Source organism: Embiotoca jacksoni, unplaced genomic scaffold (genome assembly GCF_022577435.1).
Source record: "Embiotoca jacksoni isolate LCO1_2020_lvr unplaced genomic scaffold, fEmbJac1.0.p SCAF_49, whole genome shotgun sequence".
NCBI lineage: Eukaryota > Metazoa > Chordata > Actinopteri > Embiotocidae > Embiotoca > Embiotoca jacksoni.
The window spans coordinates 2437501-2455009 of record NW_027185402.1 but is presented as its reverse complement, the minus strand read 5'-3'; the positions used below and the strand labels follow the sequence as shown (position 1 = coordinate 2455009).

General features: G+C 41.3%; 1 protein-coding gene across 1 annotated transcript in view; it reads right to left on the bottom strand.

Annotated features, from left to right (window-relative positions):
* Positions 1–17509, bottom strand: part of LOC138210900 (phospholipid-transporting ATPase ABCA1) — a 144752-nt gene that overhangs the window by 44690 nt on the left and 82553 nt on the right. Inside the window, exons 32-35 of the mRNA XM_069170271.1 lie at positions 13363–13457; positions 11443–11548; positions 7675–7749; positions 5648–5817 (exon numbers count right to left, since the gene is read on the bottom strand). Coding sequence (XP_069026372.1) covers positions 5648–5817; positions 7675–7749; positions 11443–11548; positions 13363–13457 — 446 coding nt within the window. The remainder of the gene's footprint in view (positions 1–5647; positions 5818–7674; positions 7750–11442; positions 11549–13362; positions 13458–17509) is intronic.

Sequence of the window (17509 nt, the reverse complement as noted above, 5' to 3'; positions counted from 1 at the left end):
CAAACAGGAAGTCGAGTGAAGAGCTATTAGTGTGTAGCAGGACAATGAAAAAATAAACTCAGAGTGAATACTAAACTTTGTTTGAAAGCTGAATTGCACTAGTTTCATCTTGTCTGTTTCCCCGTGGAGTAAAAATCAAGTTTGACTTAATTAAACCTTAAAAACTTTTTGAAAAACATTTGAAGTAATGTCTATTAATGCTGATTTGTTTTGGTTCTGAAAATGTTATATTTGAAATTCACGTCACAGAAGCAAATGATTAAATTCAAAGACAAGTGAACTGGCTAATGATTGCTGTTGCTGTGAGATTTCCGATGCTAAGATGTAAGCTCTAGGGTCTTGTAAGGTGCCTCGGATAAAATCATTCACATGAATTATAATATGAGATATATATAATATATAAAGTCTTTAAGAAATATGAACTTAGGCTCAGTTGAAATCTAAATTAAACGGTCTCATGCTTCCAGTGAAGCCGATTAAAGTTCTGGTGTGATATTCACTGCATTTAAATGTATTTCTTAGGGAATACTGGTTCACTTGAGTTTCCGTTTCAGCGCGCACTCGGCTTTGCTATATACCACAGCATTTGCTTCTTCTACCGATCTTCACAAGGCCATCACCCCCCATAATTTAAATTATTACAAAAGAAAGGATGCTAGATGGCTGACTGCAAACTGTGCTGTGGGCAAACTGTAGGAAAACTGTCACTGCGGAACGTTTTTACTGAACCGGGATTACTGCCGACAGGTTGTACGCATTTGCTAAACAATCAAGTCGTAGTTTGCATGCATGTCATTCGAAGCGCATAGATATTGAACTCACAATGACTTTGTCCTTTCAACTCCCAAATCGAATCAGTTTTGAGTCCAAGTGAATGTTTGTGCTAAATTTGAGGAGATTCCCGAAAGGCATTCCTTAGATTTCACATTCTAAATGGGAAACGGATGTGAAATCACAGTGACCTTGACCTATGACCACCAAAATCTTAACAGGCCATCCTTGAGTCCCAATAATTGTTTGTGCCTCACTGGAAGAGATTTCCTCAAAGCGTTCCAAAGATATTTCATTCAACGTCTGTTGTAAAGACGTCTTTTCAACAGTCAACACTGATGCCCACGATGGATGTTGAAAAGACATTGAAAAAAAAATGTCTTTTGTGACCTTGATCTTTGCCCTCCAAAATCTAATCACTTCAGCATTGGTATCAAGTGAATATTTTTGATAAGTTTGAAGAAATGCCCTCAATGTGTCATTGAGATATCTTGTTCATGAGAACGGGACGGACGGACAACCCTAGCTACCCTACCCTACCCTACAGCCATTGCTTCCCGGCTATATTAAAAATGAAGAAATTATATGAGAAATAATCAGGTATGTTGTTGGTTCTTTTGTTGTCAAGAAATGGGCTAGACGACATGCTCATATCCTGCAAAGCAATATACACACTACATTTAATACTCTAATCTAGGTACCTAATGTTGCAGGTATGTTCGACCAGTCTCAATTAGACCAGTAATACAGTCATTGAAATCATTGACAATGTTGTTTGTACATGATTAAAAACAACGTCATTAACCTTCTGAAACCGTCATAAGTTTGGTCCTTCATGGCCACTCAGCCAAAAACAAAACAGAGGAGCGCATTTTAAAATCTTGACCAGCCTTTTTTTTTTTTTTTTTTTTTTTTTTTTTTAATGTGCAACAGTTTTTATGTCAGAAACAAATTGCTCCTTTCTCCTCCAAGATGCTGACCTTCATTTCACTGCCGTACATCTTCATTTGTGCCAGCCTACCTTTGAAAACGTCCTTCGTTGTGTCGGCTCAATTAGCATCAGATAAAATTCTGGTCTATTCTCTTGACCGCCCACCCGCCTTCGCTCACCCTCGGCCCGTGATCATCTCTCACAAGGCCTCCTGCTGTGGAATTAGCATATTAAATAAGTCGCCCAGCGTGGCTACATGGCTGTATTTATCATCGTCAACCAGCCGCAATTAGAACGCATAAATATTAAATAATTTACAGCAGCGGGTGCCAACCCACATTGCTACAGGTTTCAAGGGCTGCGTGCTCTGTTTGGGTGGGGGGGAAGTAATGTAGGGGAAAAAAGCCTGTGAGTGTTTTAACCCTGAATGCTTGAAGGTGGTTAATTGCTGTGAAAAGAGGATGAAGCAATCTGCTAATTAACTAATAATGGCAGAGCGCAGAAGCTTAACAGTGGGAGTTAGGTATTACAGTATGTATTGCTTTCTTTTAGGTATTTTTAATTGAGAAGGTCTGCATGACACAGCCTGAAATGTTACAGTGTAAGGAGGCTGAAAGTAGGAGATAAATATTGAATCTTTTTGAGCCATTATTTGTATTATAAACATTGCATATGTAGAGAAGCCTTTATATGTTGATAGAGAGAAGTACAATTCATTTGGCAGCTGAGCTATATGCACAAATTAAATGGGATATTTTTGTATGGTGGGGTGCACAGAAACCATTTTAATTTGTTGATTGCAAATAAATTACACATCAAATTCAAGAGTGGAAAAAAGAGAAGTTTTTGTCAGTTGCCAAATTGATATTCCAGAGCAATTAAGAAGTGATATATATATATTTCTCAATAACGAAATGCTGCCAAAGCTGACATTTCTAAAGATGAGAGAGGAAATTGGAAGGCTTTATTTTTGTGCCAATGCAGAGACATTGGGGGGAATGAAGCGGTAATTTCAGTGGGTATAAGTGTCGACTTTCTTCCCACCTGCACACCCCCCTCACAATTTTGTGGCTCATGACATCACTTGCATTGAAATTGGTTGTGAAGCACATTAGGGGGGAGTGTCACTTCAAATTAGATTGAGCAGCGCAATTGTGGTGTCCAAAACCTGGCAAGGGAACAAGTCATTAAGGATAAATTATTATGGAAATAACAGGTTTTGCAATTGTCTCTCCATAACATTATTAAAGTGTCAATGGCAGATATAAATGCATTTCTCAGACTGGGGTTCCCTGATATTTCAGATGGTTCTGACTAGTCAGAGACACATTTTTGGCTTTTGATGACATTTTGTGCCTTTGGTAACTTTCTACGTAAGGGCCCCATAAAAAAAAACACCACTGTTTACAAATTTACTTTGGTTTGGAGTTCATAGTCAGACAAAAGCTACAGACAGTAAATTCACTTTGAAACTAAAAAAGTGGGAATTTGGCCTTAAAGTGCCAAATTTATCAACGTTCACATGTTAGAATTTAAGATCATGTAAATATTTTCGGAGAATTCATCAATCTAACAAAATAAATCAAGCCGATTTCCCACCATGTCCGGCATTAAATATTCGTCCCCTGCAAACCAAAACCACAGCACTTAAAGCATTTAAAGCTGCATTCAAGAATATTTTTAGCCATATAGGGGGTAAAGAAGGAGCTGAAAAGGCAACATCTGACTCGGCAAATAACAGCCCACTTCCACAATCACATAGCAGACGGGGAATAACACCAGCATCTATTTGGAGTTGCGTTTTGTTGCCACCTAAACAACACGAGACAAATATTTACTCACTTTTGGTCTGCACAATCTTGATTGACATTAATAGATGTCTCTTTAGCTGCTCGATGTGACCTTCCTCACCAGCTATTGCGAGTTCTGTCTGCTTTCTGAGTGGTGCAGGCCACATACAGTCACGTTTTAAGAGCTTTTCCCCTGAGAACAGCTTCCTGTTTCTTAGCACTGAGGAGCCCGGCGATGCTTCTTTGTGGGTTTGTCAGTATGAGCAGAACCTTTAACATTCAACATTGTCATCTTATTCATTGTTCATATAAAATGTATATTGATAATTGAGCTTTAATCATGTGCTTAGTCAGCTGCTCAAGGCGTTTATCCCTTTTTTTCCCCCCACTCTCGACTTCAGCTTGCGCGCTTATTCAACAATGAAAGAATGTCCAAGCTCATCCGGAAATCATAGTTCATAAATTGCGGTCATTATACTGCACAGAGAGGTAGAGAGGAAAGAGGTAGGATGTCATAATTATCCCTATAACACAGGCGCAGTCTCCCTCTCTAACTCAGGGCTGTCGTCAGCACCTGATCAGTACATAAATACCTGGCTGAGGATTGGACTGGAGCAGTGGGGGAGTGAAGAATAAAACCACTTCGAAAAGTGACAGCCTGTATTATGGGCAGAAATATGTGTAACTAGACAATGAATTTCAATCATTTAAATTTGAATCGCTCAACTTGAATAATAGCGTTTGAAAATTGAATTTGAATGATAATTCTACTTTGAACGATTTAACCTGTATAATTCTGTTGAAAAATGTAATGTGAAGAGCAGATTTTGAAGGTGAATTTCAATAAACTTGAAACTGAATGTAATATCATATATTACATATAGACTCTGAAACTGTATAACTTCTATAACCTGCAAAGTGAGAACAATTGTGTCAAATGAAATAATGATAATAATACCAACAACAGTTAATGGGATTTTTCTCATCACAGAAACATTGTACGCTTATTATCGTTGCAAATATTCATCATCAACCAAGAAATTAAATGGTAGTTATTTAAATCCATAGCCTCATAACAAAATTTCACTGACATTATTTACTAAATGTTTGCTTCCTTCACCGAGTTCGCTTATCAAAATAGGGAATGTTCTCAGAACATTGCTTTGGTTACTGAATTTAAATAAACTTGAAACCGCATGTAAAATTATGAAATTGCATTTATAATAAAAAAAAATATACCGGGGGATGTTGCCTAACAATACATATCTTGGAACATCCCTGACAAACGTTGGAGAGCCAAATTTACTTAAAGCTCAACCACATTTTCAGTTTTAAGTTTTACCAACTACTTAACTTTCAAATTATGCTCTATTATGCTCTTGAGATACATTTTTTTTTTAATGGAATTATAAAAAAAAAAAATAATTGCAATTCAAGTTGAAATATTAATGATTCAAATTCAGTTTCTGGTGACACATATCTCTGTTGATACTGTATGCTGTCAGGAGTTCTGCTCATGTCACCGTACGGTAATTTGCTGCAGATTGATGTATTCCAGCTACTTTCTATTAAAACGTATTGATCGCACTGATGACGGAAAAAAAAAACACGATGCGAAAATATCAACAACCGATAGTCTTCAGGAGTACACACCAGCTCAAAATCAGAAGCTGCGATCACAAAACAAATCAGCACAGAGGGAGCAATTAGATGCACATGCCAATACATTCTGATTTAGCACGTCGTTAATCTCCGATTCTCGTGGAGAGAAGCTCTCTCTCTAGCCCTCGGAGGAGGCAGGCGGGGGGAAAAAAAAACAACAAAAAAAAGGATGTATCTTCTTAAAGACCTCCCATGTGCCTCCGAATCTGTGCATATGCAAAGAAATTCCTCATCTATCTATGCGTTTTATGCTTCCTATTGTATTGTCTCTTACTTATCTTGCTCTCTATTTGTGCTGTTTTTCTTTCCCTTTCGCTAAATTTCTCCGTCCCTCTCTCTTTGCCTCGTCTCTCTTAGTTCCCCAATTACCGTCAGTCTCTTTTAGATGAATGCTACTATATTTCACATTTTTGAGGACCTCCTCCGAGCTAAAAAAAACAAAACATGGCAGCGTCTCCCCCTTTTAATCCTTCCTTTTGGCCTGTTGACTCACATGGCTACATAGGAGAGCTGCGCCTTGGTGAGGTTGAGGGGGTGATTGGAGACGGAGATGCCATACTGGCGTGGATCCCGTCCCGCCGGCAGATTCCCTCTCAGGATGCCGTTGTTGGCCACACCGAGGAAGGACACCATGCCGTGCCACGCCTGGTTGTAGAACCACACCTGCCGTGGAAGAGACAAGCATTGGCACCGAGAACGGCATGTGGAGGCTTTTGCGGTCGCTTCGCATGTTTCCTAGCAACAACACCCGGCGATGCCAGGGAAGATTTATCTCTCATACAAACATCTGAAAACGACATAAGTCGCGGCCGTGGAGCAGATGCAGATCAAATTCTTTAATTCTGGGGCGATTTTATTTTCAAAAAGGTTTCCGGGACATTTGGACCGCCTTGTCCCACTCGGAGCACTGCTGAGTCGCAACTTATGTTGTCCAGATAAACGAAAGGAAATGTGAGTGTCTTTGGTTTTTGTTTTTTTCTTAGAAAGCTTAAAAGCAACAAAGAATGATGCAAAACTTTGAAAGCATCGGGACAGAATCTGTCCACTCGGTGTTTTAAGCAGCTGCTGAACTGCGTTTAGGAGCTGCGTACCATCAACGTGGCCTTCTGACGGCGTGCCAAATATAAATCCTTGTCTTTGCACGACAGAAGAAAAGGAGAAAACATCGTCAGTGACAGAGGGCTTCTCGTCAGCTGTACTGGGCGCTATTTTTTTTTACAGTAGACATTTTCTATTCTGCATTTCCTGTGCTTACATAATAGCAAGAAACCAGCAGAGCGAGACCGTACATCCTCATCCACTTAGTGAACAAAAGGCGCTCTGGGGAGAGGGGTCAGATTACCTCTGAAACATTTTTGAGGGACTATAACTGCAGGCAATCAAGTTGGCAAAAGCTACTTTTCATTTCATAGAAGATGAAGGCCTCCGGTGATTACCAAATCTTGATGTGACATAGCATGCTAACTGCAGAGTAAAAAAACAACAACAACAAAAAAAACGTTGTACGCATTATTTTTATGTAAGTGATTCTCTGAGTCTCTGTGGAAGAGATGAAAGAGAGTGTGTGTGTGTGTGTGTGTGTGAGGCGGGGTGGGGGAGGTGTGTGTGTGTGTGTGGGGGGGGGGGGGGGGGTGCGACTCCCCGCCTACAGTGCAGCGCTAATTAAGAGTGGATGGTGTTTGAGTGTCAGCATAACATAACACTGCATCACAGAGAAGGATATGCAATTTTCTCTCTCACACACACACACTCATGTCTCTTTCTGTCTGTTTTCCTCTGATCTTTCTGCACCTCCGAAACATATTTTATATTCTATATTATATTGTACGTATATCTTCATCCAGTAGTTTGTGAAGAGTCTTTAGCTCCAATACCATATTCATCGATTTCAGATAACAGATAGCAAAGAGCATAAGCTCGTCTAAATACACAAGGGTGGAAAAGGAAGTGAAAAATATATTCAGATGTGATGGCAAGCCACATTTCCACTTCTGAAACTCCTCCAAGCATCAAAGAGTTTTGGGGAGGGGCGAAGTTTTACTCTCAGAATGAGAAATCTAAGTGAGATTTTTGTACGAGACCATTAACTTCCGTTTTATCGTTGTTTGAACATTAAATACAAAAATCACTCAACTAAAAAAAAAAATCATACTTACTTTGAGACTTCTATTTAAGTCATTATACAGTGAAAAATGTGATAATACATTTATATAATGCGGTCAAGTTTGGACCTGCTCTTACAATAGTAAAAGACTGAACCATTATCCTAAATTGTCACTGCTATCCTAACTGCCTTATTAAGATGTTACAGCATCACAAATCATAATTATGTAAATTAAACAAGTAAAAGAAGTTGAGTAGAATGATTTTAGGTTTGGCCCTTCACTGTCTTTGTGTCCCGTTTCCTCTTAATTACCACACTTCCTCCACAAAAATCTGTACCGGGCTAATTTCTCCTCTTCAATCATTAAACGTTCATCTCATTTGATGTATCGTAGCCAGTGTCAGACAATGTAGTACCTTGACGTTGTCCCTGGTTCCTATATTCTTCAGCAGTACCTCGGCCTTCTGGAACGTCTGATCAGTCACATTATCCTAAAGAAGATGAGTAAAACAAGAATCTTGAGTCGGAGACTTAATTGGAAACACTTGGAAAACCACCACTGCTCTTTGAAATGCAAAACACGAGGCAAAGGCAGACAATAATTAAGACTTCCGGAGAGCATCTGGGTGTGTCGAGCCACTTATTTTTCCAGAGACTTGGGGAAAAAATGTGCCCCCTTAAACTTTGGCTTTTTTTTTTTTTTTTAAACATTTCTATTGTACTTAATAGTGTGAAATAATTAAAGTCATGAAAGGCGGAAGAGTACATGAGACAAAGACTCACAGTTAACAGAAACTGCCTAATTATCTAACGTACCAATCAGTTTTAAGTAGACTTAAGTGGAAGTGTTCATATCCAGACAGAAATGAAAATAACAGCAAAGAAAGTATTTTTCTGGGGAGTGTCAGCTCGGTTTTGTGGCGAGGTGAGGAGATGGAAATGGCAGAGATGGGAGACTGGACAAGTTGCATTCAAATCTGCTCTTCTGCATTCATATTTCATGTGAAATGAGCCTTGGGAAAAGGGCCTTGAGATGACAGGCATGTGATTTTCCAAAGTGTCATGTTGATACCATGCTGTTCAGTCCAGCCATAACAGTACTGAGCACATTACGCGCGTGATATAAATGCAAATGGCCCTCCTGTTGGACTCCGCCTTCATCGGAGGGCAATAGCAGAGGAGATGAGTGGAAGAATGGGTGGGGGCGCGGGTGGATGTTGCACAGAGCGAGGGGAGGTCGGTGGAGGTAAAGTGCGAGTGACGACCGGGGGGAGAGGTGTGGGGAAAAAAAAACAAGGAGAAAAATGAAGAGAGACATCCCGAGAAATCAAGAGTGTGCTCAGGTGCAAGTGCTTGTCTGCACTGGAACAGGAAGAGGGGAAAGAAATAAGACCAACAACAACAACAAAAAAAGGATATCGCCTGCCACCGAGACAGTTACCCAAGGACAAGAGACAGAGGAGATCATACCATGTCTGTTCTTATTTTCTCTTGCCCACAATCCTTTACTCAGCCGATCCTACGCCATATTGTGATATTCTCCGAACTTTGGAAACACGAAGAGTGCATTCAGACAGCTTTTATTCTTCTTCACTGCCCTGCCATAGATCCACTCTGTTTCATTGGTGTAACAAAAATATATACACATCATTTCAGTAAGGCAGCATGAACTCTTCATCTCCTGCCATATTACAGTGTGAAAGAGGAGAAAAAAAACACAAAAAAACATCCCCATCTATGCTGACAGAAGTATTTGTGTTGAATAACATCCCCTCTGTTCCAAGTCACTACCTATTCATGCACCGGACAGAGAACAAGACTCCTACTCTTGTCCCTAATGCGTCCTCCAGCAAAACAAAAACAAAACAAAAAAAAACAAAAAAAGGAAAGGAATCTTTGCTGTATTTTTGTTTTTACTTCACTCTGGTTTGAATTGTGCCAAGCAGTGAAGAGCAGACTCCAATAGTCGGCCTTCCTGAGGATTAGTGGTGGCTGAAACGAGATGAGAAGTGGGCCAGCAGCTGCCTGGGTCTAATCCTTGACAAACTCCTCCCCGCTCAAGGACAATGACAAGGCTGGTTTGGCCGGCGGACCCGTCGGTGCCATGGCTCAAGACCCAGCAATAAAGCCACTTGAGTGTGCGCTGGTGACTTTTTTTTTTGGCTGGTATTTCAAAGTGGCCGGCATACTTCAGTGGTCATATGGTATGTGTGGACAGTGTGGTTGTATGGTGTGTGTGTGTGTGTGTGTGTGGACGGTGTGGTCGTATGGTGTGTGTGTGTGTGTGTGTGGACGGTGTGGTCGTATGGTGTGTGTGTGTGTTTGAGTGTAGAAGAACTTACGAGGAAATTGTTTATAGTTGATGAAATTAACGGTTTATTCCTAATTTAATAATAATAAAAGAAAACTTGTCTGAGCGGTTTAACCCTAACCCCATCTACATAATATTGTGTGCCATTTCAGATGCTTTTTTTTAGGCCTAATTATACTATTTCAGCACACGGGCTTCCTTGTTCTTGCCATTCCCGTCACCTCTTGCAACGCAGACCTCTATATCTACCTGCGAGACACAGGAAATGCAATTAAAGAGAAATTTCAAAACCCACTTCCCAGTCGGCGCAGGTGGCTCCGAGTGCAAAGCTGCGCTACTTCCAGTTACTGCCTCACATCATATTGCCTGCCGAGCAAGCACCACAGAGCCAGACATTTCCCAAGGACAGCGTAGCACTTTAATAACAAGGAATTCAGGGCTGGGACGGCTAATGCCCGCCATTAGGGTTACATCATCGCTGCTGCATGAATTAAAGTCACATTAGCGTCGAGATCCGGGAGACACAGAAGGGAGCCCTGGTAGGGATGAGACCAGAGACGCCCGAGGGCAAAGCAATGTGCTGAGCTCAAAGTAGTTTGAATGTCCAAAATTTGAAATGTTAATGACACAATGTGTTCGTGAAAGAAAGGCTGAGAGAGAGATAGCAAGAGACAAGAGGAGGGGACGAGTGAGTTGGCATGGAGTTCAACAAACACTTCAGTAAGAGTGTGTGAATGCAGACAAATAAATAGAGTTGAGTTGAATAAGAAGTTAAATATGTGCGAGTGAAAAGGTTTGCGGGATTGTAAAGCGCGTGTGTGTGTGTGTGTGTGTGTGTGTGTGTTCTTGTTCACTGAGGACCCAGATTTTGTGTTTTATTCAAAGCAACGCGCAGCCAATCAGAGCCTGTTGCCATGGACACTCGACAAAATGGATGCGAAGAATCCACACCTCCCCTCTCTCCTTACAATCCGTTCGCCTCTCTTGATTGTTCAAGAATCCAGCGGGGTCCAAAAGTCCACTACAAATAACATCACCTGTATCCAAGATACGAAGCTGTCGGTGCAAAGAACGCAACGCTCCAATTAGGAGTGGCCCACTCAAAAGACGACTGGCGGGCTGCAGCCTTGACAGGTGAAAAGTCGCTTCTTAAACCGCCTCTTCAATCACAAACCTGCTCTGAACATTTCATGTTGGACAGATGCTCACAGCACAAAAGTCACAAAGCAGATGATGACTCAAGTGTTGGATTTTTATGATTTATACAGTAGTTAGGCATCAGAGAAATAGTTCTATTAAGATAGTTGCTGGGCACATTTGAAAAGAGGGAAACATAATGTAAAAATATAGTGTTACTGTATATTATAATATTATAGGAAATATAAAGGGATTACCAAAGTCCTAAAGGTTTGACCTTAAGGCACCAGGAATATTTGTGGTAATCCTAAACGAAGATGCTGTATGGAGATTAATGATCAATCAATCGAATATTTGGAAAGATAATAAAGTCTAGAGTAAAGTCATGCCTTTAACGTGGCGAATCAAAATTATTTAAAATATGTTTAAAAATGGGAACTAAAATATGGATTCATTTTTAAAACACACACATGTTTTCTGCCTGTACGCAGTAGGGCAGACTTTACTGTATTTAGTCGTTTAAAAATCCTCACACTGGGGATGTGCTTTGTCCTCACTTTTATATCCACAGTATTCACTGCAGATAAACAAATTCTTCACGAGTCTTTGTATTTGCCTTTGGGCTACTATCCAAGAGCACCACTACTGACCTTGCGCTGCAATGTGCTGTACAATTTTTCTGCTCGATGAAAGAAATTCATATAATCCGGTGGCACCAACAGTATTTATTACGTACCTGAAATGAACTGAAAAGGTCTCTCAGATCCTTGAACGCAGCTTCGATTTGCGCTTCTGTCATACGGACCTGGGAGTTGATTGCACCGACAGAGATCCCTCCGTACCTGGAGTGGCAGGAAAAAGGAAGAATAGGAGGAAGGTTGAGGTGAGAGTGTACGAGTAACGCCAAGGAGACAGAGGCGTAGTGCCGAAATCCGGACACCAGATGCCGTTTCAAAGGGCCCCGTTGCCCTTTAGTATTAATATTAGTGGTTATCAGGTTTCAAACCCTTTTATAGGAAAGTTTCAGCACCTTTTCTGAACATGCTGTAGTTAGTGTAAGAGGCTTTTACTGTGTGGTTTTTTTACACACATTATTTCTGCCACAGTTTTTCAGGCCTTCATTACATCCCGAGTACAAAACAAAAGCCATCGATACCATGACTGTTACAAAAGTTATTATTTGAGAAATATACATTGGAAAGCTCTCGTGACCTAATATTGAACAATCTTAAAAATGCAATAAAAGTGACAACCTGTGTTATCGTTGCAAATCATTTTTCAGTGAAAATTGTGAAAATAATTTTTTTTTTTTTTTGTCCTTAATGGCTTTATTTGATAGCAGCAGTGAGGAGAGACACAAAATGTGGTAACAGCTAAAAAGGGTCCAGCCAGCTGGGAGTGAAACCAGTATGGGGGCATTGGGGTTATACTGTTTGTGTCCTTACTATTACGCCCCAGAAAATACCCGAGATGACTTTTAAATGACACATTTAGGAGCTCAGCTTCTCTGACATGCTCAGTAACATGAGAAGATGGTGCACCTGCAGCCGATTCACTCTCGATGGCTCTGACTCGAACCGAAACCAACACTGCTTCATTTATCAGAAAACGATTATAATATCAGCATATTTAACACCAAAAATCTTTTTGTAACACTGTAAGCTGCTCTCAATAACTTTTGTCTGAACTGCTTTTACCCCACGATAGTTAGGCCTTTTCTTCTGTTGGGAGCCTAATTTTATTTCGAGAATTCTTTCGAACTAGATTGTTACCTCAGAGTTCACCTGAAGTCCACACGACCAGGCGTCTGTGCAATTACTGCATATGGAGATGAACGACTTGTGTCCACCCTACTGCAGGGTTAGACTGAACCATTGGCCCCTTTCAGAAGAGGATAGGCCCCTTAGAAAGCTGTCAATATACATTTAAGAGTCCGTCAAACTCTTAACTCACCAAAGAATAATAACTAAACTAACAACTTTCAACATCACTGATGAAAACACCGTTTTAATTCAAACCCTTTTTGTTGGGGGCCTTTATGATTTAATTCAAGTATTCCCCTCTCTACATTGCTCTGGGCACACACGCATTTTTACACTGGCTCTGCATAGTTATACATGAGATACAGATATACAGCAGATACTACAGTGGAAATATGGACGTGAAGAATGTGCTCTGGATTCATAATCAAACGTTCACAAGGCTGAACAGACACATCAACCTCACGTTTACAATTAATAATTTCTCTCCCTGACAGTTTGCTCTAAATGCTTTCATACGGTGAAACGACGGGTTAAAGGAAGCGTATCACTGAGTGGCACAGCAGGATTTGTCAAATCATGACAACTGCATAACGCAAAGACATGGAAGCGACGGCACGGCCCGCACGACTTTTTCCATTTCATTCATATTTCACCGAGCTGATCTCCTGAAGGTGGATCCATCATCATCGCAACAGCAGCGCAGGTAGTAACGAGGCTCCCTTCGTATCAAACATAAAAAGAAATTGGTGACCGCAACACCTGAGCAAAGCCACCAGTCTCAGGTGCTCCCAGATACGCGACTGCGCTGTGACATCCAGGCGCGCAAAATAACTCTTACATGCTGGGGCAAGTTAAAAAAAACAACAACTCATGCGCACGCTGACAGGCTTTACCTTGTTTTTCCAGAGTCCTCAAAAGTCTTGAGCAAGAAGTCCGTCACGTTCCGTCCAGTTAAATCCAGCATTGTGTCCGTTGTGTTCTGTATCCTCTGTTAAAAAGAGAAAAAAAAAGACAGCACAGTTGAAACATTAGTATTTGTTAAAGAAATACACACTATTGGTTCCTTATTTCTTATTTTTGCTTCATGGATCTGAAGCTTCAAATCCACGTTAGTTGACTTTCTTGTCCGCTTGGAGGCAAGATGTTAACAAACAGCTGACATGTGGTATTATCGCCGTAGCGCACTGGAACGACGCACTTTTTTTCCCCCCTCCAAGTGAAGGAATAACATTTTCGCAGTTCTCTTGATTCAGTTGAAATTCATTCACATATTTTACAACCTTAGAAACAGCAACCAGGTAACCTCTGGTACTTCAACAAATAGCTCTCCACACCTGATCATCACCTCATCAAGTTGTTATCGTGAACATGCGAGCGAATTGTTCTATTTGGAGTTGTGTTTCTGATGGCCTCATACGAGTGTATCTCCAATATTCACTCTCCTTTTCGCCCGGCTTTGTTTTCAAGAACGGAGAGGAACCAAATCTGGCAAATAGGCTGCTACGTTGGCTACATGCTAACTAGTTGTGCTGGTATCGGACAGGTGGCATACAGTGGGATCACCAGAGGGCCTTTACACTGAGAACAACTGCCTACTGCTTCTAAAAAAACCTGAGCAATACAGCTACAAATAGGAAAACCAAAACAATGGGCCAAAACGCCCGACAGAACTGAAGGGAAGAGTTTGGTGATAATCCTCTGGCAGGTGTTTTTCAGTGCGAGCGACGCCTTTTGCATCAAACTCCGTCAAGTCACAGTATATTCATAAAATAACATTGCACAGAGTAGCTTTGAGCCCAAGAGGCGAAAAACTATTTCTGTAGTTTAAAAAAAAAAATGCAAAGTCATTCTGAAGATAAAGTTTGGTGATATAAGACTTTCTGACGGACAGTTTTAGTTTCCTTGAAGAAGGATCTTTTGCATACGGCACTTAACTGTGCCTGTTTTGAAGTCCAGCAGCATCCAGAGCAGAAAGGCTGACCGCAGACTGGCTCCAGCAGGCACAACTGCTCACCCACCCAGAAAGACTCATCCAGCCAATGCAAAAAAATAAAAAAAATAAAAAAAACAATTCAACAAAACTTCAGGAGCAGTTTTGCAGGTGGCATCTGTTCACGCTACTGTGGAACATATTCTCACAACCCTTCTCATAATAGTCAATTAAGCTTGGCTATGGGAAGCCCGGCTGAAATCTAGACCCCCACAAAGCCGGGAAAGCTGCGTCTAATGTCAAAAGACCCTAATTAGATGCCCTTCTGTGGATAAATGGGTACATTCAAACATCCAATTAAGAGAGGGTGCGATACACTGCTATGAATACACCCCACCTTGTGTAGAGTGATTCACACACACACACACACACACACACCCCAAGCTGCTTTAGCCCTACGTATTAGGAGAGGTAACAGGATGCTAATTAGAAGAGTGATCCTTGATAAAGTGCAATTGAGACCCCCGACTGCAACGCAATTTATCAACATAGCCCCCAGTTGCAGCGGTTATCTGCCCCCGTGTACAAACAGCTTGATGGGGGAGCTTTGGGTACACACGGTGTGATGTTTACTCGGTTACCTCTGCCAGTCAATTACCTTTGTGTGTATACCTATTCCTACTATGTACATTAGACTTTAAAGGAGCAAGTGTCGAGGTATCGCTTAGAAGGGGAAGGACTTTTTTTTGTATTGCATTTTTTTTTTTTACATGTTGCATTTTTAACTCCCTAAAATCCTTTTTTGTTTGGGGTTTCCCACTACATTGCAGTCCTGGACCATGGGGTATACAAGTAGCAGTAAAGAGAGGAGGAAGTTGCGGTAAAACAAGGAGGAGGAGATTAGAAGTGAGATTAAAGAAGTTGCAAGACAAATAAATAAATAAGTCAATCGGAGAAGAAAGCAGAGGAGGAGAACTGTATGGAGGATAGAAACATAAGCTAAACATTGGAGAAGAGAGCATAAGAGGAAAAAAAAGGAGGCGGAGAACTCAAATCGCAAGGCAAAGAACAAACAGAAGGAGAAAGCAGAGAGAAAGAAGAGGACCCATCTGGTTTATGAATCAGAGATAAGGAGGAGGAACGGCGCAGCAACCTTGGCTTATCTCTGAACAAACATACTTCCCTTTTCGAGGAGCCGCAGGAACTAGGGAACAAACACAACAGAAAATAAGAGCTTTTACACTCCGCTGTATGTGCAATGTGTTTATACCCGGAGCTACAGTCAGTGTGGGTCTAATTATTTTGGCCTTGCTCAACATCCCGCATCAAAAAAAAGTGAGAAGTGAAATGGGAACATTACGTGTTTGTGCAATACCTGCATCTCTTGTTCATTACCTGGAAACAAGCTGCAGTGTGCTCGGCATTCTGGACGTGACATCATTTCTGCAGCTTCATAGCCGGGAAAGCAGGTAGGGGTGAGGGAAATATAAACTAAGGAGTAATCAAATCTGTTGAATGAGCTGGCGTACTCGAGCACGGGAGAGATAAGAGCCTGTGCTGTGTTCGTATTAATCTTGGCAGCGCTTATATCGTGCTGTACCTCGACGGCAACATTCAAGTTTTATCTCCCACGCACAAAGAAAAAGCAATCCCGGGAAAGCAGAATCTTCTTTGACTGAACATGTTAAGTTGTATGGTCATTTGTTTTGCGAGTGACAAAGAAGGTTAATTGTGGTTTTGTGCACGAGGAGATTCTCCCGTTTGTGTTCAGCTGTTGTGAAATTCTCCAGCGCATCACAACATGATGTGTTGGTAGTGGAAGTGGCAGGTGGCCCATTGTGTGAATGTACGTCATCATGTGTATTTCAGAAGGCGCTCTTCAGTTCAGCGCAGTTTCATTTGTTGTTATGTCCAACACGCCCCGACAACCGTTTTAAACCGAGCCAAACGGAGTCATTAGATAAACAGCTGGGCTGCTCTGTTGAGCACTCGCTGGGTTACAAACATCCAGTTACCAACCGCAACAAAAAGCTGCTCATGAGAGATCGAGTCGCACACGTCCACGCCTCATGACACCATTTCCATCCAGTTCCGTTTGGGGCACAACAAATGGGAAACTGCTGCCTCACTCTCCATTTGCCTCACCTCACAAGTCATTGACCTTTCTGCTTTTGTTTTCTCTTGCTTTCTGCTGGGAGTGTGGCTCTGGACAGGTCCTTTTTTTTTTTTACATTAAAATGGATCGGTGGCGTGTTGGGAGTCAAAGTGACAAATCCACGGGGCCCGGCAGAGAAAGGATGTGCCAGCCTGTTGTGTTTGCCAGGTTGAGTGTGGACTGGCGGGGGTTTGGAGCCGATCAGCACTTAGCTGGATTTGGTATTTCAGTGAAAAGAGAAGACCTGCTCTCAGACGTCCGATTTTCCGTTTTTTTATCGTTTAATTGAACAGCATGAAAAAATGATAAAATAAGAAAGCAATGATATACAAGTCTAAAAGTTTATCTAAATAAAAAGGCCACACAGGAGTGCATTAAAACAGCATTGGGATTCTGCTGCATTATAAATTCAGCACTTTCAAAGATACAAGAACTCTGTGTTTAGGCATTTATTTTTCTCCTAATCTAACAAGCTAATGTAGATAAGGGTAGTTCTATTTTCCATGCAGAAGTGTCTCGTTTCCCCCTCCCAAGCCAATGCACAACTTCAATAACCTGATAGATGAGGCCATGGAGAGTAATTTGCAAGCAAGCTGTAGTTCGGCCAGTCTCCAAATGATAAAGACATCAATCGTAATATGTTGAACGTGGTGGCTTTATCAATTCTTCTGCACGCATGACGGCCTATTCATCTATGAAGGTTAAATACCACCAGTGAATGAGAGTCAATACTTTGGAATTGATAGTGGGCTTACTGTTGCCGACCATTACCATGGAAACAATGATTCCACACTGCGTCCCGTGGTGCCCATGTTTTTTTCTCTCTTGTCTTTTCTGCAGTTTCTCAAGGGCTTATTGGGAGGATCGACGGGATAAAAGATAAAAAAGAAAACTAGTGTGAAGCTGGTACACTTTGTCATGGTTTATTCAACAGGGAAGGCTTTCAGGTCAAAGG